General features: G+C 40.4%; 2 protein-coding genes and 1 long non-coding RNA gene across 7 annotated transcripts in view; all 3 read right to left on the minus strand.

Annotated features, from left to right (window-relative positions):
* The window catches only part of MEMO1 (mediator of cell motility 1), a 125,892-nt gene extending 119,934 nt beyond the window's left edge, over positions 1–5,958 (minus strand). For 2 of the 3 annotated variants that reach the window (XM_058682971.1, XM_058682973.1), the window contains exon 1: positions 5,825–5,958. In XM_058682971.1, the coding sequence (XP_058538954.1) occupies positions 5,825–5,885 (61 nt within the window). In that variant the 5' untranslated portion in view covers positions 5,886–5,958. The remainder of the gene's footprint in view (positions 1–5,824) is intronic. The other variant, XM_058682972.1, reaches the window with a different exon arrangement.
* On the minus strand, positions 3,289–4,699 carry LOC131484593 (uncharacterized). Its single transcript, XR_009248324.1, has 2 exons — positions 4,421–4,699; positions 3,289–3,774 (listed from the first exon to the last, which is right to left on the minus strand). It is a non-coding gene; the product is annotated as an uncharacterized LOC131484593 (long non-coding RNA).
* Positions 5,959–14,053: 8,095 nt separating the features above from the next.
* Positions 14,054–23,424, minus strand: DPY30 (dpy-30 histone methyltransferase complex regulatory subunit). Of its 3 annotated transcripts, XM_058682977.1 has the most exons (6): positions 23,270–23,424; positions 22,989–23,088; positions 22,813–22,884; positions 22,680–22,727; positions 16,646–16,788; positions 14,054–14,397 (listed from the first exon to the last, which is right to left on the minus strand). In XM_058682977.1, the coding sequence occupies exons 3-6, from the start codon at positions 22,846–22,848 to the stop codon at positions 14,325–14,327; spliced, it is 300 nt and encodes a 99-aa protein (XP_058538960.1). In that variant the 5' UTR covers positions 22,849–22,884; positions 22,989–23,088; positions 23,270–23,424; the 3' UTR covers positions 14,054–14,324. The 3 variants fall into 3 exon arrangements, with proteins under 3 accessions (XP_058538960.1, XP_058538958.1, XP_058538959.1); XM_058682975.1 differs by lacking the exons at positions 22,989–23,088; positions 23,270–23,424 and adding an exon at positions 23,128–23,228; XM_058682976.1 differs by lacking the exon at positions 23,270–23,424 and having other exon boundaries at positions 22,989–23,191.
* Between the last annotated feature and the right edge of the window lie 292 nt (positions 23,425–23,716).

Genomic DNA, 23,716 nt, shown 5'->3' on the forward strand with positions numbered 1-23,716 from the left:
ACAGACTAGACTTCTTTAAAATTAAGCACTTTGATTCACCAGGACAAAATTAAGCACTTTGATTCACCAGGACACCAAGATCCTGGAAGGGCTAGCTACAGAGTAAAAAATACCTGCAATATATAAATCTAACAAGACTATAACCACAATATGTATAGAACTACAAATCAATATGAAAAAAAGTAAACAACCTAATAGAAAAAGACCCAAAGACTTTGTAACAGATACTTCACAAAAGCAGAAATCCAAATGGCCAATATCATAGGGTCCCTAATATAAAAAGGTGTTCAACTTTATTAGTCATCAGGAAAATAAAATTAAAACTACAATGCAATACCACTACCTACCAATCCAGAATAAGTAAAAATAAAAAGACTGACAATAATAAGTGTTGACAAAGATACAGAACAACTAGAACTCATACACTGGTGGTGGGAGCATAAATTCGTAAAACCACTTTCCAAAGCTTTAGCAGAATCTACTAAAAATTTCAGATCAGGTCATGATCTCATGGTTTGTGGGATCGAGCCCTGAATCAGACCCCTCATTGAGCGTGGAGTCAGCTTGGGATTCTCTCTCTCTGCCCCTTTCCAACTTGCCGGGTAATGTGCTCGCGCTCTCTCTCTCTCTCTCAAAATAAATTTTTAAAAAAACTTTTTTTTACCAGAAAAAAAAGTACAACTATGTTCATTGCACCAAATAATCCAATGTCCACCAACAGGAGAATGAATAAACTGTGGTATACTCACATAACAGAATAAAGCAAGAAGAAAAAACAAATTACAACACAACAGGGGTTAATCTCATAAATATAATATTCTGAGCAAAAGAAGCTCAAATAAGATATACTTTATGATCCTACTTTATATAGAGTTCAAAAACAAGCAAAACTTTTCTAGTGTTAGAATACAAAGAACACAGCAGGGGTTGGGGATTCCAACACTGATATGTTTCTTTAGCTGGGTACTGATTACACGAATGTGCTTATAATGTGAAAATTCATCTAGTCATACGCTTTTCTAAAGGCATGTTACACTTCTTTAAAAGTCTTGTATAAAATGAGGTCCCAACTGGTGAAAGGATTTCTAATCCTTTCCCACCACCAACATTCTTCATTGGTAGTACACTCAGAGATTTAACTAGCAATGATCTTATATCACGCTGCTGTTCTTCAGGATTTAAACAATCAAGATCTTTGTCCATATTTACTATATGTGAAGCACTTTAACATTCATTCATTCAAATACTTACTAAATACCTACTAAGTATAAAATCTGTTCTGAGTACTCAGGGTACAAAAAATGAGTAAGATATTGCTCCTAGCTTCAAGCAATTCCTAACGTTACAGAAGACCACACATACAGAGAACCAGGTAAATGTATAAAGCTAAGCACGGGACGTTATGAGAGTACAAAGGAACATCAAAAACAGCCAGGAAGAAGCAAGGCAACAGGATAGGCTTCTTGGAGGTACGAACACCTGAGTCTTTAAAAGAAGAGTAGGAATTATCCTGGCAAAGTGCATTCCTTCAGACAAACAGCTTGAGTAAAAAAGCACAATGTATTTAAAGAAACAATTAGAGCTGCTACATGTTGCTTTAAGGGGTGGTAAAAGCAAGGACTGGGATGGGGTAGAAGGGAGTGGCCAAAAAGGAGGATGCCGAGTCATGAAGAAACAGACCTTTTCCAACAAGCAAGATGGTCAGTGAGATTTATGTAAAGGAATTATGTGGTCAGAAGATTATTCAGGGAGCTACGTGGAGGATGGACTTAAGGAGGATAAGACTGGCAGAAAGAAGGCCAGTTAGGAGGCAGTTATAACTGTCTTGATATAAGACAGTAAGAGCCTGAAATAATGAAATAAAAGCTATAAGAGAAAATATAGAGTACAGATACATTATGCTGCTGGTCTAGAGATCACACTTTGAGAACCACTCACCTACACTAGAAGCATATTTTTACTGTAAAATACTGGCATATTTTTCTGTAAAGAGCCTAAATATTTTAGGTTTTACAGGCCACGCAGACAGTTTCTACTGCACTTTTTGGTTTATGCTTGTTTTTTAAACCCTTTGAAAATTGAAAACCATTCTTAGTTAGTGGACTTTACCAAAAAAAAAAAAAAAAAAAAGACCGCAGGCTGGATCTGGGCTGTGGGCATAGTTTGCTGATCCCTGCTATACACAGGTAAAGAACTGAGGGTTAACCTTCCTATGAGATTAATTTTCCTAAAATGCTACTCACATATTAGCTCCCTACTCAGAAACTTCTCCCTTGGTTCTGACTGCCTACTGAATAAGTCAAATCACTATTATGCATAGCATTCACAGGCATCCATACTGTAGCACCAACCTACTTACTATTCCAGGCTCAAGAACTATACCCAAGTGTGAACCTTCCATTCTTATTAAATTGATCTATTCACGTTATTTGTCTCTGTATTTTGTGGTGTTCCCCAATGTTCTTTTCTCCTCTCCAAACCCACCTAAATACCATTCCTTCAAAGCACAATTCAAATCCTACCTTAAAGTGATTCCACAATCCTCAGAACTCCTATAAAAGCACTCCTAATTTCTCCAAAATGTATTTGCTGTCTTATTACCTACTTTAAATAAACTGTAAATTCCTCGAGGGCAGGGAATAATTTAGACTTCTATTAGTGGATCTAGCATATAACAAGAAGTAAATAAAAACAAAGATATATATGTGTATATACATGTAATATATATAAGTACACACATACTTTTTTTTTTTTCTGAACTGAAGCAAATGTGATTTCACCCATAACCAAATACTTTAATTCTATGGACATGATCTGAATGATGTAGGAAGAACAGAATGACAATCCACAATGACATCTGTCTCTTTCCTATTACTCAAGTTTTTAAGAGTAGTTCACCAGGGAAAACAATGATAACACAAGTAAAACTTTTCCAATGGTCAAAGTTATCAATATAGGTACACTGGGTAATGTTAAACAAGTTACCAAACCAAGTTGAAGTTTACTTATTTTTACTTCACTTATTTTTCAAATACAAAATAAGCTTTTACAACTACACTGCTTTAAATTCATCCTTAATAATTACTTAAGTTTAGGGGTGCCTGGGTGGCTCAGTCGGTTGTCTGACTTTGGCTCAGGTCATGATCTCACGGTTCATGGGTTCAAGCCCAGCGTCAGGCTCTGTGCTGACAGCTCAGAGCCTGGAGCCTACTTCGGATTCTGTGTCTCCCTCTCTCTCTGCCCCACCAGGCTCGCGCTCTGTCTCTCTCTCAAAAATAAATACACATTAAAATTTTCACTTAAGTTTAAAGTCACACACACATATATATACATACACACAAGACACTCATGCTCTGAATTTTTTTAACAGTGAAGTTGTCTATAACTATTCACATTATCAAAATGGCATTATTGATTTCTTTGAAAGTTTAGGGAAATAAGATTGTATTTCAAATTTTTTAAGAAAACAGTCCATTACAGGAATTGTTGAATCACTATACTGTACACCTGAACCTAACACTGAAAAAAATAAAATTATGCTTACACACACACACACACACACAAAGAAAGAAAGAAATTACTTCATTTTCATTCCCTAATGATAGCTATACTTAGCGAATGTTTTGAGCCGGATAAAAGAATTCCCATATTTGAGATTATTGAAGAAGTCTCTTCAAGTCCAAAGTGTCAACTCTGCCTTATTTTATTACCCAAAGAATGTTCAAGAATCTATAAAGATTCCTCCAGAATCCTTTGTTGAAATTTCAATGCAAGCTACAAAAAAAAAAAAAAGTTTAAAACACTTAACACTTATAGAAAGGCATAGAAAACAAAACCAAAAGAAATAAATCAAACGAAGGCCATGAGGGGCGCCTGGGTGGCGCAGTCGGTTAAGCGTCCGACTTCAGCCAGGTCACGATCTCACGGTCCGTGAGTTCGAGCCCCGCGTCAGGCTCTGGGCTGATGGCTCGGAGCCTGGAGCCTGTTTCCGATTCTGTGTCTCCCTCTCTCTCTGCCCCTCCCCCGTTCATGCTCTGTCTCTCTCTGTCCCAAAAATAAATAAAAAAAACGTTGAAAAAAAAAAAAAAAAAAAAGAAGGCCATGAAAGTGAAAACTGAGACTTTTTAACCTTCAAAATACACTGAAGAAGCTTAGTGACTTACAACCCTGAAAAGACTATAATTGATAAACTGGATGTTAACAATACACTAAATTGGAGGGCAAACCCAGGAGCTAGGGACTCCCCCATTTCTCAGTTCCTGTTCTGCCTAGTACACAGTCTTGGGCACAGCCCATATGTTGAACAAGAAAAGCTTAACTGACACTCTCAGGTTGTGAGAAATGATTAAATGTTTATGAAGTACTTTAGGACCATGAAGGTAAGTCAAATGTCATTTGCTTAGTACAAAACTACAGCTACCTGTTAGGCTTGCAAATTATGATTCTTTTGTGTCTTCCTAAGGCAGCGAATCTTCAGTGAGTCAGTAAAGTGCATGTATTTATGAGCTCGTTCAGCAACTTCAGAGCAATGAATTTTCCTCCAAATCTTTGCTGTCTCACAAACCATGTCACTAGCCAATCCAACTATTTGCAAAAGGAAACATGAGGCGATCCACGTTAAAGTTAGGTCTAGTTATTGATAAGCCAATACCAAATGACTGAAAACTATTAGGAATCACAGGGGAACTTTTCTTTGTTAACTTACCAGAAATGTGACTCCTGAAAGTAATCCCAGAAAACAGTCGCTCTAACAAAACGTTTATTAAAGGGAAAGTCCCTAGGCTTTCTTAAAGAGCTCTAAAACGTTTTTAGGCAGTGTGGACAGAAGCCTCCGTTCGCTCAGACCCTAATCTAATTCCTTAGGTACTTCAGCACCTGCGTGGTTGCTGAGCGACTAGAGAGTGGTGAGGCTGCTGAGCAAAAGTGCTGATGCCAATCCCAGCTGCCCCCTTCGTCAATGACAGTAACAATGAAAACACTGACAAAAGAGCTGGGAGGCCACCCCAAGCCACTGCCTGGCAATACTTCTACTCTACCCCCAACACACAAGAGCTGCAAATCCCAGAAAAGACCCCGCTCCCGCAGACCTCACGGGCGGAGCCGTGGGCTCCGGTCCGGCAACGGGAAAAAGTACTACCCCGCGCACTCCTCTCCAGACAGCTGAGCACCTTAAAGGTGAGAGCGGAGCGCTGCCTCCTGCCAAACTGCCAGCGGAGGAGGGAGAGGACTTCCTCGCGGGAGAGGGGAGAGCGGACGCGGCCGTGCACGCCGCCAGACGGAGGGCTGCCCCGGTGGCGGGCGCCGCTCGGACCGCCGGCGGGGAGCAACCGCGAGCACAGGAACGCGCGTCCCTCCCTCGGCGCCGGGTGGGGGAAGCGGGGCTCGGGCGCCGGGCAAACCGTCCTCTCGGGGGGGGGGGGGGGGGGGTGGCAGCGGCCGGCCGGCCGGCCGCCCGCCTCCCGGGAGCCGGAGGCGGCGACCAGCAGACTCGGGTCCGGGAGCTCCGGGAGCGCATTCCCTCCTCCAGCCGGGTCCCGAGGGAGGGCGCAGGCTGCCGAGGCGGCCACTCTCCCTCTCGCCCAACTCCGGGCTGAGCGAGAAGGGCGGCCGGCCCCGGGCTGCCCGGCGGGCTGCCACCCGGGTGGGGGAGGCGGCGAGGCCGGCCTCCGGGCCGCTCCCTCCCCACGCGGTCCGCGGCCGGCAGCCGTCCGCGCCCTCGTCCCTCCCGCCGCCGCGCGGGGCCGGGCCGCCGACCTCGGGCGGCCGCGGGCGCGGGGCCAGGCGGCGGCGGCGGGCTGACGGGCCGGCCGGCCTGGGGCCCTACCTGAGGCTGTGTACCAGCTCCCGGCGTGACTGGCTTCCCGGCAGACCACTCGGTTGGACATCTTGGTGCCTGTGCCGCCTATGGTGCACGAGGATGAATGAGGAGGCGGCGGCGGCGGCGGCAGGAGCGGCTCCGCGAGGGGACGAGACACCGCGGGCCCAGCCCAGGAGGAGGCGGCGGCGGGGAGGGGATCGGCCCGGCCCAGGAGGAGGAGGAAGAGGAGGAGGCGGCGGCCCAGGAGGAGGAGATGGCAGCCGGGGCGGTGGCGGAGGCAGCAACAATCACCACAAACTCCGGCGACCGCCGGAAGATGGGGCCCGCGGCGGCTTCAGCGAAGCCCGGAACGCCCTGGCCCCGGCCCCCGGCCTCGCCGCTGCTCCCCAGCCGCGGCCGGTTCCGCCGAGCCGCCCCCACGGCCCCCTCCCCTCCCAGCTGGCCTCCCCGAGCCACCGCCGGTGACCCCACCCCCGTGACTCCGCGCCCGCCCCCTCCCCCCACCCCCCGCGGGACTCCCCGCACCCACCCCCACCCCCGGCAGGGCCCTCCTGCCCGCCCGGCCGCCGGCCCGCGGGCCCCGCCCCGCCCCGCTCCTCCTCCAGCCGCGCGGCGAGGTTAACGGCGGAAACCGGACAGGCCGGCCGGCATCTGGGGTCGGGCGGCCCCGCGAGGAGGCAGCGGCGGCTGCAGCTCCGCGCACACAAAAGCCCAGGGCCGGGGCCTGAACCGGGGAAGGCAGACCCAGAGACGAGCCAACGCTTCCTTACTCGCCACTCTAACGGGTCCTGCCCACTGAGCATGCCCAGCAGCCGCTGCCAGGCCCGCCGAGGAATCTCAACGTGCACGCTCCGCTCTCCGGGGTTTAGCGGCAGCAGAGGCTTGGGGGGGGGGGGGGGGGCGGGGGGGAGGGTGCGGGGAGCAGGACGCAGCCGCAGGGCAAGCCCCCTCCCCCAGCCAACTTCCTTAAATGTAGAGCTCCGAGGGCACGCCGATGCGGTTTTCCACGAGGACAGTCCAGTTTGCCCTTCCCCCCCCCACCCCCATCATGCACACGAATTTTTAGTGAATTCACACCCCCAAGGTTTCACTCCCAGGGATGCGAGCTCGTGGCCACGCTGGGAAGTTCATTTGTAGAAACAGGCACATGGTGGTGTGCCTGTGGTCCCGCAAATTCTAGTTTTTGCTTCACTGGGCCACCCTGACCACCTAATCCTGGCTTTGACTACTGTAAACGTTATCTTGTTTCATTTTATATGGATGGAAGTGCCTGTCTTAACTCCCTAATTGAGATTCAAGTGTGATATACCTATCATCAGTTATTCTCTATGAAAAGGGAATAATTTATTCAAGGAGTGTCCCTAGAATTACAAGAGTTAATAAATGTAAAGAGCCTGACATAGTATGCATACAACATTTCCTCCTCTTATAAATCCAACTTTTCCACAGAAGTTCCAGGAACAAAGAATTCCTTTAAAATTATGAGGAATCACAGTAAAGTAGGATATCTTGGACCTCTGAGGAAGTGTTAAATTACTTGTCCTGTTCCCATCCCTCCTCCCACCTTTTCAGCTTTAAGGCCCAAGGATCTTGTGTGAGATCCCAGGCCTAAAAACCTGGTCAAATACTGGACCATTTGTGACTTTCACACCTTCTTCTACACAGTTATTAGACCAAAAAAAAAAAAAAAAAAAAAAAAAAATCTATTTTTATTTTAGACTGACCTGTATTTCTTTACTCAATTTTTAACCCTCTCACTTTACCACTAACCTGCCCAAATATAAACATATTTTACAGCCAAAGGAAAAAAAAATGTGCCAAGTAGTCAATTTAAAGATAACAAAAAGGCGGGGTGGAGCTCTAATTCCATAGTACTCTTCTTGGAATACCAAAACTCAGTGGCAAATGATGACATGGTAAATCGGTAAACTTTTCATAAATTTCAAGAAAACTGTTGATACGGTTAATATGGCATTGATAAGCAGTGGTAGTTCCTCAAGTTAATGACTCCTAATTGTGTTTCTATGGCCCCAAAAAAGACAGGGAAGGGATATTGGATACAATGAACTAAGAAAGCTTCATATTTCAGGCTGGTCAAATTAGAAAATCAGATTTGAGTCCTGGCTGTCACTGATCAGCTATGTGATCATGGGCATCTAGTGATTTAACCTTTTCAAGCCTCAGTTTTCTCATCTGTCAACATGCAAAAAGTAATATCTAACTCACAGGCTTGCTGTGAGATTAAGTGAAAATAATCTGAAAACAATTTATAAGTTGTTCTTGGTTTATTCTTAACATTATCCTCTACTCCTAGCAACAACTCTAGGTCTCGTTCCAAACTAGTAATTTAATTTAAATTTAAGCTTCCTCCCTATGGAAATGCTCTGTTGAAGGCTTCTTTCCCCCGAAGGAGTTTTCTTCCTGGTCAAACTCAGCAAAGACCACAATGCCAACAGAAGTGAAAGGTTAAAAGATCTACTATTATCTCTAGAATGCTCTCAAAATATCCCATCATTATTCCTCCTGTCCATCTTTTATTCAAGAACAGACTCCTGAAAGAAATATGTTGAAACTATTCACTTACCTCCCCTTAAATTAATGGAGATCCATATAATGCAAAATATTCATTTCATATCCTAGGAGAAGCCTGTGTGGCAATACTGTGCAATTCCTGTGTTATATCCTGTATTATATACAATTTCCATTATATCCGCCAGGGGTTTGGATTTGACACTCCATAAACATCAGTCACAGCAAAGGGCAAGGAAGATTTCCTCACTAATACAGTCCTTATGAAGCAAAGACTTTAATAAATAAGGCACCACTAGTCCCAGAACCCAACATTCATAGCCCAACATATTTTCTGAAACAGCATGTCATATATTCACTGCATCAGTCTGTACTAGCAAACAACTAACACAACCACAATACCCATCAATATGAGTCTTGTTAAACTAGGATATATCCACACATATGCACCCGTTAAAAAGAATAGGTGGTGCTATATACTGGTATGGAAAGCTTTAAAAAAAAAATTTTTTTTTTAAATTTTTTTTTTGTCAACATTTTTTATTTATTTTTGGGACAGAGAGAGACAGAGCATGAACGGGGGAGGGGCAGAGAGAGAGGGAGACACAGAATCGGAAACAGGCTCCAGGCTCCGAGCCATCAGCCCAGAGCCTGACGCGGGGCTCGAACTCACGGACCGCGAGATCGTGACCTGGCTGAAGTCAGACGCTTAACCGACTGCGCCACCCAGGTGCCCCTAAAAAAAAATTTTTAAAGCAAACTGGAAAACAATGTTTAAAGTATGCTATGATTAATGTAAAAATGAATACTTGGAAGTATTCTCGTACACTTACATATATACAGATTACCTCCAGAAGGAAACACAATAAATTGTAAAGGTACTTGTTTAGGTGGCCAAAGCATCAGGATGGACAAAAGATTAAACTTGTGCCATCTACATATATACCTACACACACACACACACACACACACACACACACACACACACACACACACAACTTACATCTTTAGACTTCATGTTTGGAATCTACATGACAATATTAAATTGACCATTTTTATAATTTATTTATCCATGGTTGGCAGCTTGAGGAGCAGCCTACTACTTACTAAAACCCCCATATCTGAAAAATATTCTAGAATAAAACTACAGAGTTTTGGACAAATCAACGTTGAGAGAAGACTTTAACATAAAGATGCTCTTTTGATTTCAATTAAAACTGGTACTCTTAAGGGGCACCTGGGTGGCTCAGTTGGTTGAGCGTCTTACTCTTGATTTCAGCTCAGGTCATGATCTCATGGTTCATGGGTTCAAGCCCCACATGGGGCTCTGTGCTGACAGCAGGAAGCCTGCTTGGGATTCTGTCTCCCTCCGTCTCCGCCCCTTCCCCACTCATGCTTGTTCTCACTCTCAAAAATAAATAAAAATAAATTTTTAAAAATGGTACTCTAAGAAAGACAAATACCATTATGATTTCACTTATAGGCAGAATCTAAAAAGCAAAACAAATGAATAAACAAAAAACCAGAAACAGACACATAAATACAGAGAACAAACTGATGGTTGCCAGAGGGGAGAGGGTTGGGGGAATGAGCAAAAACTGGTAGAGTGGGAGGTGCAGGCTTCCAGTGATGGAATAAGTCACAGGGTGGAAAGGAACAACACAGGGAATATATAGCCAATGATACTGTAATAGTGTTGTGTGGTGAAAGAAAGTAGCTATACTGTGAGCACAGCAAAACTTAGAGTTGCCGAATCACTATGTTGTAAACCTGAAACTAATGTAACATTGTGTGTCAACTCTACTTCAGTTAAAAAAAAATTTTAACTAGTACTCTAAACTAATTGTCAGTCAACTTTGCCCTTCCATTAGAAGTCAAATTTTATAAATAATATCTATTAAACACTTAACCATGTACCTGACACTAAGCTAACTACAGATTTAGTGATTCCTATTGAGATGAAAATTTGTTCACTTCTAATTTTTCGGAAAAAATTTTTCAAAACTTTTGTCAAATGTATTGTTAATATTATTTAGAATTCCCAGAAATGAAACAACTGAGTCAAAAGATTTAGGGTTTGTTTTGTTTTTTGGTTTTTTTTAAGTCTGACAAGAGGGTTTTTTTGAAAGAAAATTCATGTTCATTACTGCCTGGCCCTTTTATCTCTGGTGACCTATTTTCCACTATTATATTACTTTCCTAATTTAAATTTAGAGATTTTTAAACAAATAGATTCTCAGTGATAGCCATTTACAGCTTTCATCTTCGTCCTTCATTTCTACAGGTTGATGACAGGTATCAGGCATCCGATCTGTTAATGCCTTTTTGGAATCCAGTCCAGAAAAATATCTGGCTACAATATTTTATGCTATCCCTACAACCATTCTATCAGGAAGCAGGAAGTTATCAATCCTAAAATCTCACTATACCTTCTCCTAAATGAGATTTAAGCAAAGGTTCAATATTCTTTCTATAGGATTGTCAGAATTAAGTAGACAATATCATTCTACCCAAGCCATTTTTCTTTTTTTTTCAATTCAAGGTCTCCGTTTCCTCTATGAATCTATGCCTAATTTGCTCTCATCTTCCCACTAAGCTATCTACCAACATAATTCACAAATTCTCTGTAACACGTAGCACTTCTTACTCTATTTCTATAGTTGTTTACTAAACAATAACCTACCCAAATAAGTGTTCAAAGGGTAGGAATGGCTTCTATAATGTAATTGCCAGCTACACATAAAATACCTCATCAAAGTGTAGTAGAAACTTTCTTAACTGGTTTCTACTTCACTAACTTACTGGAGTAAGTGATGCTCTCCATTCCCATAGTCAAATACAAGTTGAACTCTTGAAGGTTATAGACTACACTCTTTAGGAAAGTCTCACATTATTACAGTCTCCTCCCAGGTTTATGTACATAACTTACAAGAGTCCATCGTGTTCTCCAGTTGACTTATACCAGTTGTACTAGGTACAACCACTACACAATTTAATCAAATATTACATAAACTAATGAAATGCAAACACATAATGCAAAAGAGCTACAAAAATTAGGTGGAATACTCTGGAAAGACTAAGTAAAAACTGCCAAATTAAAGGCAGATAAGATGACTGAAGCCTGGAGAAAAGAAATCATTAAAAAATTATAGGATTCTAGAAATTACTTCTTAAATGTCTAAAATAATCCTCTACTTTCAGAAAAAAACTAAAACTGGAATTTTCAGACCATACATTACAGAAGTGGTTTGAGGAAGAAAAACGAAACAGAATTCTAAGCAGAGAACCCATACCCAAGAAAAGATTGAAAAAAAATATTATCAGGTTAAAAAGATTTATATTTTTTTAAGTTTAAAAAAAATTGTTCAGTGTCATTGAGGCTTCCCTACCATGACTCGCTTTTCCTTCTACCAACTAGATAAAAGGCCTCCTACTGTACACACACAAGGGCAAACTGATTTTCCCCCAAAGAAAAATTGTAAGCACCCCTGAGAACATTAAAGCAGAGAGTAACATAGCATTAAGGGAAGGTAATATAGCATTAATCTGGGTTTGAATCCCTGCCCCAAACTTATTTCCCCTTGAGCAAGTTAAAAAAAATCTCACTTTTCTCATCTAAAAGTGAGTTATTAAAATTAAATCTACCTCACAGGGTTTGAAGATTATATAACAATTCATGTATTTAGCATGGGTGCCTGGTACATGATAAGCATTCAGTAAGAAGCGTATGTACTACCAGCACAAAATATGCCTATTCTCAGCTGTAACTTTTAAAAGGATCAATTTCAAGATTGAGTAATTTAAACCCCATCTCAAAGAGAATTCAGTAGAACACCAGAAATAATGTAGCACTAGGCAGAGTACTGCATTACTTCAAAGTGGTCATTAACCAGAGGTGTATATCAGAATGGCTTAAAGAGCTTTTGTCAAAGTCAGAAGCCCAGGCTTGATCACAATTGAATCAGGCTCTCCAGGACTATTTATATATGAAACAAATATGAAAAGTTCCCTAAGTGGCTCTGATGTGAGTCACAGGTGAAGAACTGCTGTCAAGATGATAAAATTATTGATGCTTTAATAAAAATTACCCAGTTACTACTTAATCAAATGTTAAAAATGTCACTAAAAAGACTCAGGCAGATTAATGTAGGAGCTAGCCAAATAACCAAAATGAATCAGATGGAATTAATATTTGTGGAAACTATAAGAGATCCCAATCTTTACATGTTTTTCCTATTGAAATATATAGATATGCAATTTTAAATCAAAACCATGTCACCTCCCCACAAGTGTCACTCCTATTGAAATAAGCTTTTGCTGCATTAAAGTGAACTATAAGACAGGAGTGCCAGGGTGGCTCAGTCGGTTAAGCATCTAACTTTGACTCAGGTCATGATTTTGCAGTCTGTGAATTTGAGCCCCACATTGGGCTCTGTGCTCAGAGCCTGGAGCCTGCTTTGAATTCTGTGTTTCCCTCTCTCTGCCCCTCCCCCACTCACATTCTATCTCTCTCTCAAAAATAAACATTTTAAAAAATAAAAAAAATTTTAAGAAGTGAACTTTAAGACATACCTCATTAGCATTAAATTCCTAACTTGGCCCTTACATGATTAGTTTTAATACACTTCCAAAGCAAGCTCTTTCTTTTTTTTTTTTTTTAAAGTAAACTCTATGCCCAATGTGGGGCTCAAACTCATGGCCCCTGAGATTAAGAGCTGCATACTCTACCAACTGATCCAGCCATGTGCCCCTAAACCAGGGCTTCCCAACCTTAGCACTGGTTGATATTTTGAGCTGGATAATTCTTGGGGACAGGTGGGGCACACAGGTTGTCCTATGTATTATAAGATATTTAGCAGCATTTCTGGCCTTTATCCACCAGATGCCAGTAAAACTCCATATTACTTCAGTTGTGATAACCAAATTGTTTCTAGACATTAGCAAATGTCCTCTGGGGTGAGAGAGCAAAGTCACTCCCCACTGAGAACCACTTCTCCTAATGAATATTTTTCCTGCCTGGCTTTCTTCAGACAATTTTTTTTTTTTCTGAGCTAATGAGTTATTTAATTTCTTCATATAGGACAAAGTGAGCAGACCCCCAGAAAGGACTGGCTGGTGTTTTCTATTCAAAAAGCAGCAATGATGTTAACTTGCACAAGTACTTCTCACTTAGCTATCAACAACACATTGACAGAACTGGGTTTGAATGCCATTCAAGCACTTACCAGCAGTGTGGTCTTGAGCAAGTCACTTAACCTCTCCAAAGGTTTCATCTGCAAAATGGGAATAACAATATCTACTTTGTAGAGTTGCTAATGTTAAAGATAATTTAAGTAAAATAGTACTTATGCCTGACACACAGAATTGCAACAAACAACAGCTGTTATTGTATTACCATTAAGGTTTATAGCAGTGAAGGATATTGTACACCCTCCACAATGCCTCTATCAGTACTCCAACTTCATTGTGCATTAGAATCACCTGTGATGTTAAAAACTGAAGATGCCCAGATCCCACCCTCCAGGAGGTCCAGGGACAACAAAGAGAAAAACTGGCTGAGATTGTTATGTTAAACTTGACTCTGTTGTATTTTCATGCTGTTGTAAAATTTTGCAGCATTCTAAGACCCAAGAAAGAAGCAATTCATGAAAATAACTGAACCATATAAAATATTTGTCATAGAGAACAAAAACTACTTTCAAATAATGACGTTTTAACAGTTTATTTTGAAGGTCATTTTAAAAACAAAGTTAAAGACAATCTGAGAAAAAAATTGCACAGAATACACTCATTAAATAAGTATTGTGATTAAATCAAAATAAGGGAAATGTTTTCTTCTGCAATTCCGGAAATAAGTTCTGTTGTCCTGAAGGTTCTTATACTTCCAAAAGGGGGTGGAAATCTTGGCAATTAAAGCTGCCTCTTAATCATGTAAATCTACAGTAGAAACAAAATTTTTTCTGTTCTTCCCAATAAGTCAGTTTCGATCTTCAAACTGTGCCTTGTTTTTTAAAAGATATGATGCTAGAAATTCAATGGGATTTGGTGGTCTGGAAGGGAAAAGAAATCCAAAATTTAGAAATTTATATTCTAGGTGTATTAATTTAAATGTATTATTCCATTAACAAAAACACATCTTTTTAAATTCAATTTTCATTTTACACTCAAAGGCCATTTGTAGTAAATATGGTAAGTGAAACAGACAAGCAAGTTAGTCAACAATATGGTTTAAAGAGGCTGAGATTTTTGTATGACTTAAATCTGGTTATAAACTCAATTCTAAAACACAAAGTTTCAAAAATGTAATGTTTGACAGTGGGATGACGATTACCCAGGATATTGAAATAAAGACTTAAAGGGGTCACCAGGGAGAACTCTGGGGTGCTGACAGTACTCAGTTTCTTGATCTGACTGCATGTTTTGTGGGTATGTTTGGATTCTGAAAATTCATCGAAGTGTACACCTATGACATGCACAATTTTCTCCACAAGTATCATCCTTCAATAAGAGTACAAAAACAATATAGGAAAATGGCTGTAGCATCAGTGAGACGAGTGGATGAACTCCCAAAAAACGAATCAAAGGAATCAACATTCATTTGGACAAGTAAGTTCTATTATATTTTAAGTCACCTGTATTTTACTTCAAATATTTAAATCAATAATAATTCTAATACTGCTACCCTACAGCACATCTGAGAAGTTAAAACATATTTTTTTAGAATTAAGAGGTGGGAGAATGGGGAACTGGAGAAAGGTGGTCAAAAGGCACACACTTCCAGTTACAAGATGAATAAGCAAGCACCAGGGGTGTGGTATCTGACACGATGACCTCGGCTAACACTGCTGTGTGAGAGACAGCAAAGTTGTTGAGAGTAGAATCTTAGAGTTCTCATCACAAGGAGAATTTCTTTTCATTTTTTTTTTCCTTTTTATTGCATCTATGTGAGATGAAGGATGTTAACTAAATGCACTGTGGTAATCATATCACAATATATGTAAATCAAACCACCGTGGTATATACCTTAGGCTTATACAGCGATATGTGCCAATTATTTCTCAATAAAACTAGGAAAAAATGTTAACAGAAGATGTCATTTCCTATTTATCACTTTTCCATAGATTATGCTTGCTGAAAAAAGAAGATGAAAGATGAAAAATTGGGGGAATCAGATATTTAAAATCCTACTATGAAAAGGCGTATTTAGAATTCATTTACAGTGATCTCAAAATATTCCTTTACCATTTTAAATAGCCTTTTGAACTGCCTAGACATAAACAACATTTTTCACATAATATTTATGGTTAATTTCATGAATAATTTTGCCAGAATTCCTTCCTTAAAAATGGTTTTTAATAATAGCATGTTATTTAAAAACTTCTTCAAATTTTTCCTTCTAGCATTTAAAGTAATATTTATAATTTCTAATATATTGGCTTTCTGTAAAGAACAAGAAAATATAAAAGATGCCCATATTTTAATTGACAGAATTAGAGCCGAGACATAACTTGCAGTCATAAATAAATCCTCTTTTATACGTATAACTAATTTATAAAAACATTTTCCCTACTGGATTTGCTTATACAAAAAGAATTTAGGTAGAATTACTAGGAAAAAACATGTACAGAAAAAACTGTAATGTTGCTAATATATTATATTATATATTATAATGTTGTAATGTTGAAATATAAATCAAAATACCTTGACAAGAAAAGTTAACAGTCACGCTATTAAGACTATGATAATGGAAGAAACTTAAGGATGAGTTTTTGGATGGAAAAATGGTATTATGTGTCAAACACTATAAAAAGAGTCATGTTCCTCAAACTTGCAAATCAACTCTTGGAAATTTATCATAAGAAAGTAATGAAACAAAAGCAAAAGAGGCATGAAAACATCTAACACAGGTTGCCTGCTAACCTATAATAACAAAGGAAATTGGACCTAAGAGCTCAACAATAAGAAAATGGCTAATTGCAATATTGTTATAATTTAAATTATAATCACAAAGCCTATGCAGAGATATGGGAAAAGTTTTAGTTTATAATATTAAGTAAAAAGGAGATAAAATTACATGTACACAATTGCAAATCTTTACAAATATGCATATGATCTAAGATCAGTAGAGATAAATGAAAGTGTCTTAATTGATGATATTAGGGCTGACTTATATTTTATTTTATTAACTCTATATTGCGAGAAATAATTAAACATAACTAATGATAGCTAATGAGATTTCACTTAGGGAAGCCTTTATTTTGCTTTCTCCAGGAACTCCATTTGCAGACACTATCTTACCTTTCTTTTGCAAGCACAGCCAGTCCCTGTAATAATATAGGCACAACTGTCTGATCCAGGTAGGCACGAGTTGGCAAAGACTGAAGATCCACTTTCTGTTTTGATGACTTTTCTGCATTAATCTTCTCATTGTCTACTATCCTCTAGTGGATTCAAAAAACACGCATGTATATTACAAATAACTAGATTGAGTGCTAAACAAAAAATAATGGAAATATGACATGAGTAGAAAAGGCAAATCAATGACCAGAGTTGGTATGGTAGGGCAAATCTCTCTGCCAAAATAAAATCAGACCCATCTCTAAATTTCATTTAAGCCTTTCTCCTCTGAAGGCACCATAGTATCTATTCTTTTAATGTCTTATCTCTAGATTCTACTCTTTCTCTCTCTCCTTCTGCCTGTTTAGGAATAAATACAAGTGCTTTTTCTTTCTTTCATAAGAATACTTTCCTACAGTATGCTTCAAAAAATATGGACATGAGGGGCGCCTGGGTGGCGCAGTCGGTTAAGCGTCCGACTTCAGCCAGGTCACGATCTCGCGGTCCGTGAGTTCGAGCCCCGCGTCAGGCTCTGGGCTGATGGCTCGGAGCCTGGAGCCTGTTTCCGATTCTGTGTCTCCCTCTCTCTCTGCCCCTCCCCCGTTCATGCTCTGTCTCTCTCTGTCCCAAAAATAAATTAAAAAAAAAAAAAAAGTTGAAAAAAAAAATATGGACATGACAATAAGTAGCACTGAATCACAGTGAGAAAGCTAGTCCTGTTTCAATCCTTTCATCACAGGCAGTTATCAAGGATAAGTCTCACTTCCGTAGTAATAGGTGTGTAACACTTTAGCAACACTTGCTAAACTCTTAACAGAGAGAGCAGGCTTCAGGCTCAGAGCTTTCCAATGGCAATACAATATAGCTAAAACTTATCCCCACCATTTCACATTCACTATTTTGTTTATGGTTATCCTCTATCAAATGAGAATGTTTTTCCATTGGTTTCTTTTTTAAAGAAATGCATTCATGATTTTTAAAAGTGAACAGAATTAAGAAAAAATATTAAGTAAATGATAGTCAAAAAATGAGGATCATATGGAAAAGATCATTAATATGATATTTAAATGATGTTTAAGAAACGACTTATACTATTACTCCTAGAAACCCCCAAATTTAGGTCTTTCACATAGATTCATCTGACATCTTTACTGAAAAACTTTGCATTCTTTTACAAATCGACCATTTTAGAAATTTAGAAATAAGTGGCTATCTACAAGACAAACCACTATTAAGAACACTTTAATTTAAATAAACTTTTCGGGCACATGGAGGACTTAGTTACTGGAGCATGCAACTCTTAATCTCAGGGTTGTGGGTTCAAGCCCCACGTTGGGGGTATAAATTACTTAAAATCTTTTTTAAAAAATGAACTTTTGGGGCACCTGGGTGGCTCAGTCGGTTGAGCATCCGACTTCGGCTCAGGTCATCTCACTGTCTGTGGGTTCAAGCCCCGCGTTGGGCTCTGTGCTGACAGCTCAGAGCCTGGAGCCTGCTTGTGATCCTGTGTCTCCCTCCCTCTCTGCCCCTCCCCCACTCTCACTTTGTCTCACTCTTTCAAAAATAAATAAATGTAAAAAAAATTTTTAAAAAAATGAACTTTTGCTTCAATCATACTCAAACTGGATATAAATGAGTCAATGACAACAAAGAAACATTTTCTAGACTTAGCTTTTTTAGATAAATTTATTTTGTAAAAAGTGGTAAAAAACAAAAAAAAATTTAATCATATACCTACAATATATATGTACCATGATTTCCAAAGACACTTTCCACAACTATGTCAGGCAACTACTCTAATCAGGCTGATGATTTTTCCATCTTATTTTGAGACTTAGTAAGATGGTAATGTTCTGTACTTAATGTATAAAATATCTATTTACTTGCTCATGGATTAAGAAACTTACTGTTCCTCAGTAAATTTCAACAGATAATGCCCATATACAACAAAAACTAGTCAGTTACATGACATTCCAATACCTTCAATAAGGAAGCAATTAATTGCTTCAATTAAGCAATACCTGATTAACTCCTATATATCTTATAATAAAACCCCTTGACCAAATCCTCTCATCTTTCATTCAAATATTTAATGAATATGTACTATGTGCCAACTGCTAATGCTTAATTTTAGTTAAGCCAAAATCCTGAATATATATATATACATATATATATATATACACACACACACACACACACACACACACACACACAAATCCACCCCCCTCCAAAAAAAGGTATAAGATGTTAATGGTGTAGAACAATGATCACAAAAACAGGGGGGGGAAAAAAGGTGACCCCTATGATTGTCGTAGGCTACTGCTTCCTGCTAGAAAACATATAGGATGCAAGGCAGAAAGAACCAAAGCAGAGCCCAGCAATCTCCCCAAGCTGAGAAGACAGACTTGAAACTTTAGGGAGATCAAGACAACTAGAATTTACAGGACAGTGTACTGAAGAGTACATGGAAAGGAGAGAAATGTGCAGAAAGACACTTAAGAGACTGCTTTACAGTCTTCAGGTGAGTACTTATCAGGGCATGGATGTAGGGCAACTACCCAAGGCTAAGGGAAAAAAACACCTAGAATAAGCAGGAGACAGAATCCCCGGAGCTCACACAAGACCAGGAATAGTTCATGTTCCTGTGACACAAAACTGGAAAACCACATAATATACGGAGCCTTGGGGGAGATGCAAGAGGAGGATATTAGGCCTCAGTTAAAGGTCGGTCTGGTCTCACCTGGAAAAGCTTAAAGCAAACCTCAAAGGGATCAAATTGTTTCTCAGTAACTTAACTGTGTCCTAAACCAAAGCTCAAGAATATTTGAAGGAATACAAAAATAACCAGTACCCAACAAGATAAAATGCATAATGCCCAGCCTCCAATAAGAAATCACCAGGCAAGCAAAGAAGCAGGAAACTACTACACATAATGAGGAAAATAATTCAGTCCACAGAAAGAGACCCAGAAATGATACAGATGATAGAATAGGCAATGCCATCAACCAGCTATTATAATATATTCCACATCTCCAAGAAGGGAAAGGAAAACGTAAATAAATTAAGCTAACAGTATTTTAAAATATTTGAAGAAATAATGGCCGAAATTTTTCCAAATTTCATGAAAACTCTAAACCCACAGATCCAAGAAACTCAATGAATCCTAAGCACAAGACGCATAAAAATAATTAAAAAAAAAAAACACACCAAGACATATCATAATCAAATTATTTAAAACCTGTAATAAAATTAAAAACACCACGAGAAGAGACATTAAGTATGGAGAAGAAAAGACAGAAATGATTGCCGATTTCCTGCCAGAAATAATGTTAGCCAAAGACAATAGAACAAATCTATACCCAGCAAAAATATCTCAAGACAAAAAAATAAATTCAAAAAATAAACATAAAGACAAAATAATGCTTTTTTTAAGACACTCAGAAGCTCGAAGACTTCCTTACCAGTAGACCTACACTATAAGAAATGTTTACAGAAGCCCTTAAGGCAGAAGGAAAATGATGCCGGATGGAAATCTCCATCTACACAAAAGAATGAAGAGTCAAGATGGTAAATATGGTAAATGGTAAATAAGTGAGTAAATGTGAAATATTCCTTTTTCTTATTGTTTAAATCTCTTTAAAGACAACTTTTTAAAGAAAATAAAAATAACGAGGGGCACCTGGGTGGCACAGTCAGTTAAGGGAGCAGCAACACTTGATTTTGACTCCAGTCATGATCTCACGGTTCAAGAGTTTGAGCCCTGGATCCAGCTCTGCACAGTGAGCCTGCTTGGGTTTTTCTCTCATTCTCTCTCTCTCCCCACCCCCCGCTTGCACTCTCTCTTTCTTTCAAAAACAAATAAATAAACTTTAAAAAATAAAAAAAATAAAAATAATGGCGCCTGGGTGGCTCAGTCAGTTGAGTGACCGACTTTGGCTCAGGTCTTGATCTCATGGTTAGTGAGTTCGGCCCTGCATCAGGCTCTGTGCTGACAGCTTGGAGCCCGGAGCCTTTCTTTGGATTCTGTGTCTCCCTCTCTCTCTGTCCCTCCCCTACATGCACTCTGTCTCTCTCTGCCTCTCAAAAATAAAGAAAACTAATAAAAAAATTTTTAATAAATTAAAAAAAATAAAAATAAAAATAATGAGTTATGGTATTTATAAAATATGTAGAAGGTATATAACAGTGGCACAAAGGCCAGTTGAAAGACAATGGGAGAACACTGTCGTTAAGGTTCTTACACTGCACACTAAAGGAAATAATACCACTTGAAGGTAAATTGTTAAGCTAGACTTGCATGCTATAAACCATAAAGCAAGCCCCCCAAAAGAAATTAGGAAACAAAATGGAGTAAGACAGAAAGTAGCAGCAGCTGTAGTGGTTTCCAAACTTTCAGATATCACAAACAACAAATTCAAAATTACACAATTAACGAAGGGACCAACATAGGGAAATGAACTCTATTTTCCAAAGTAAAAACTTACAAATAAATAAATATATTATTTTACTACCACCATTAATTCATAAGAGAATGGGCATTTTTTCAAAACATTTTTTAATGTTTACTTATATTTGAGAGAGAGAGAGAAGGGAGGGGCGGGGAGACACAGAATCCGAAGCAGGCTCCAGGCTCTGAGCTGTCAGCACAGAGCCTGACGTGGGGCTCACACTCAGGAATTGCGCGATGGTGACCGGAGCCACCCAGGCGCCCCAAGAGAATGGGCATTTTTAAATTATAAAAGCAGGAAGACCAATCACCAAACAATGTATCATTATCAAGTACTCCCTCCACTCATTTTTTCCTCACTTTTCCATGGAAGTTGGTCTGAGGACTTGAGAGAAACACTTTGGGAAACACTGCTGTACCGTATCACGGCTCTGCCTTCGTACACAAGCACCATCACAGAAAGATTGCGCTGATGCCTTAAAAGAAGTTTCTTAAAGGAATAGAACACAAACTGGTGTAATTACTTTACACAAAGTTTTCTTTTGTGTAAATAGTAGCTGCTACTATTATTACTTTGCTTGGAAATACTCCTGTACTCATTTATCCAAACTTAATCACTGGCAAGGTCTTTCCCTATTTTTTTTTCTCCCCCAATAAAACATACACATCTCCTGGAAGCCTCTCTATTTTCCTAACCAATCCCACCCAGCCTTGGCTAATTCATTTGCTCTAGCATTTACTCATTCATTTACAAAATAACTTCTTCTTTTAATTTTTGTTGTTGTTTATTTATTCTTGAGTGAGACAGTGCATGAGCGAGGGAGAGGCAGAGAGAGAGGGAGACACACAATTTGAAGCAGGCTCCAGACTCAGAGCTGTCAGCACAGAGCCCCCACATGGGACTCGAACCCAGAGCGGTGGGATCATGACCTGAGCTAAAGTCGGATGCTTAACCCACTGAGCCACCCAGGCACCCCTAACTTCCACTTTTAAACAACCTCCTAGCACTTATATGCAAAAGCTCTGGGAAAGTATATCCACTTGTGTATGTTTTTTGTGTGGACTCTTTGAACTCAGACTTCGATGTGTAAGACAAAAACAATGTCTATTATGTGTGTTACAGCTTCCAAAGGCATCTACTACTGAACGCAAAAAGAACACAACACTTATTCATTCCACCAGCACACTATTCTGCTACAAAGACAATGGGTGTAATTTTAATGCGCAATTTTTCCAAAGAATATCCCAACAGATTCACCAATAGCCACCAAGCAAAACCGACTCTAACAGTCTCCATTGGTGACGCATGTTTGTTTCTTTATATCACTTTCAGAAGTTCAAACTCTTGACTCAAAAGTAATTTGGACTTCTGTATACCACGAAGCATTAGTACCACTAATAAAACAAGCTACCCATAACTTGATACTGTTTGGTTCATGCTGAGATAAAAGTTTTCCCTTGTGCAAAGCAACCTGGTAAAAATGGATCCTAAGTTTTCTCCAGCACATAAGAGACGCTCAGAAACGGCAAAAGAACTGGGCGAATTACCTCGACATTGTCTGTAAGACCGTACTCAGAGTGAGGGTTTTCTGCAACCTAGAAAACAAAACACAGGTCACTGAGACACGAGCCGCCCCTTCTCGCTGCACACCGCCACCCTGAAGCCAGGGCCTCCTGGTACCTGCGTCTGTCCCTCCAGCATCTGCTCTGGCTCCATGGCGGACCCTGCAAGTCACAATCCCCGGAAACCAGTCTTGGAAAACAAGAAGAACGGCGAGTTACCCGGGAGATTTCAACACGAAGATGCCAGGATGGAGTCCAGCCCAGCCAGCCCCCGACCCCGCCCCTCACCCCCACCTGGGCGCGGGAGCACCCGGAGCAGTAGAGGAGCAAGGTAGGACAGTCCAAGACAGGGCGCCCGCATCAGGTCCGGAAGCTCCGCGGTAGTCCCAAGAACCTAGAAGAAGTGGGAAAAGGGGGAAAGGGAGCTGATTACCCGCGCCCAAGCCGCTCGTTCTTATGAGCCCTGCACCGCGCCACCAACTCCCAGCACAAACCGCTTCAGCCGTAAGTGACGGATGTCGCACGACTGCCGCGCCTGCGCAGAACTCCCCAGCCGACCTGGGGCGGGGTGGTACCTTGGTCCTATCCTGAGTTTACGTTGCACTGTGCTGTCCGCAGTGTCCTGGTCAAAATGTGGTCCAGGAGGTCGCGAGAGACTCGTCCTTCAACTTGCCCACTCAAGGCAAGAGCCAGCCCAGCTGCAGGCCCAGTGACCACCGCAACTGGCAGGAGTTCAGCCCCGCCATGCCGCGGTGCTGCCTGAAAGCTTCTGCCGAAGCCGTTCCGCGCGGAAGCAAAATCACCCACCCGCTGGGTGGTTTTTATTAAAAAAATCAGACCTAAGCTAAGCAGTCTACGAAAGAATGTCGGTGTTTTACTCTAAACAGATGGGGGCAGAAGCAGTGTTTAGGGGTTTCATGGTAAGCTCTGGTCAAGTCCTTAAATCTGTGAATATGCGATGTTAAAGCTATTTTACACTTGTATCAAATTAGCAAAAAGCAACCTGCTTTCCAAAGTGTGAT

Source organism: Neofelis nebulosa, chromosome 9 (assembly GCF_028018385.1).
Source record: "Neofelis nebulosa isolate mNeoNeb1 chromosome 9, mNeoNeb1.pri, whole genome shotgun sequence".
In the NCBI taxonomy this organism is placed as follows: Eukaryota; Metazoa; Chordata; class Mammalia; order Carnivora; family Felidae; genus Neofelis; species Neofelis nebulosa.